This window comes from Cystoisospora suis, assembly GCF_002600585.1.
Source record: "Cystoisospora suis strain Wien I chromosome Unknown contig_4741, whole genome shotgun sequence".
Lineage (NCBI taxonomy): Eukaryota > Apicomplexa > Conoidasida > Eucoccidiorida > Sarcocystidae > Cystoisospora > Cystoisospora suis.
The window spans coordinates 1-281 of record NW_027157533.1 but is presented as its reverse complement, the minus strand read 5'-3'; the positions used below and the strand labels follow the sequence as shown (position 1 = coordinate 281).

The following is a 281-nucleotide window of genomic DNA, read 5'->3' as shown; positions in this document are numbered from 1 at the left end:
TAGCCTTCCCGTTTTCCCACCATTACTTTCTTCCCTTTTGATCTCGTCCCCCCAGTAATTCTCATGTCGTTTTCTTGCTCTCCTTTCCTCTCTGTCTTCTTTGTCTCCGCAAGGATGTATAGAGCTCTCTTTTTTCATGAAGTCCCTCAAGTCTGGCAGGGAAGCTTGAAGTAATCCAGAAAGAGGCATATGACGTGTAGGGTTTCCAGGCTTGTTTGGGACGGTCTGCGAGCGGTTTATTGCAACTTGCTTCTTACGGAGTGTCCGACCTTCCTTAGAAT

General features: G+C 47.0%; 1 protein-coding gene across 1 annotated transcript; it reads right to left on the bottom strand.

Annotated features, from left to right (window-relative positions):
* Nucleotides 1–6: 6 nt before the first annotated feature.
* On the bottom strand, nt 7–281 carry CSUI_008450 (uncharacterized protein; the record flags this gene model as incomplete). The annotated part of the gene is made up of 1 exon (XM_068068583.1): nt 7–281. A coding segment is annotated over one exon (275 nt), but the record flags the coding sequence as incomplete, so codon positions are not given.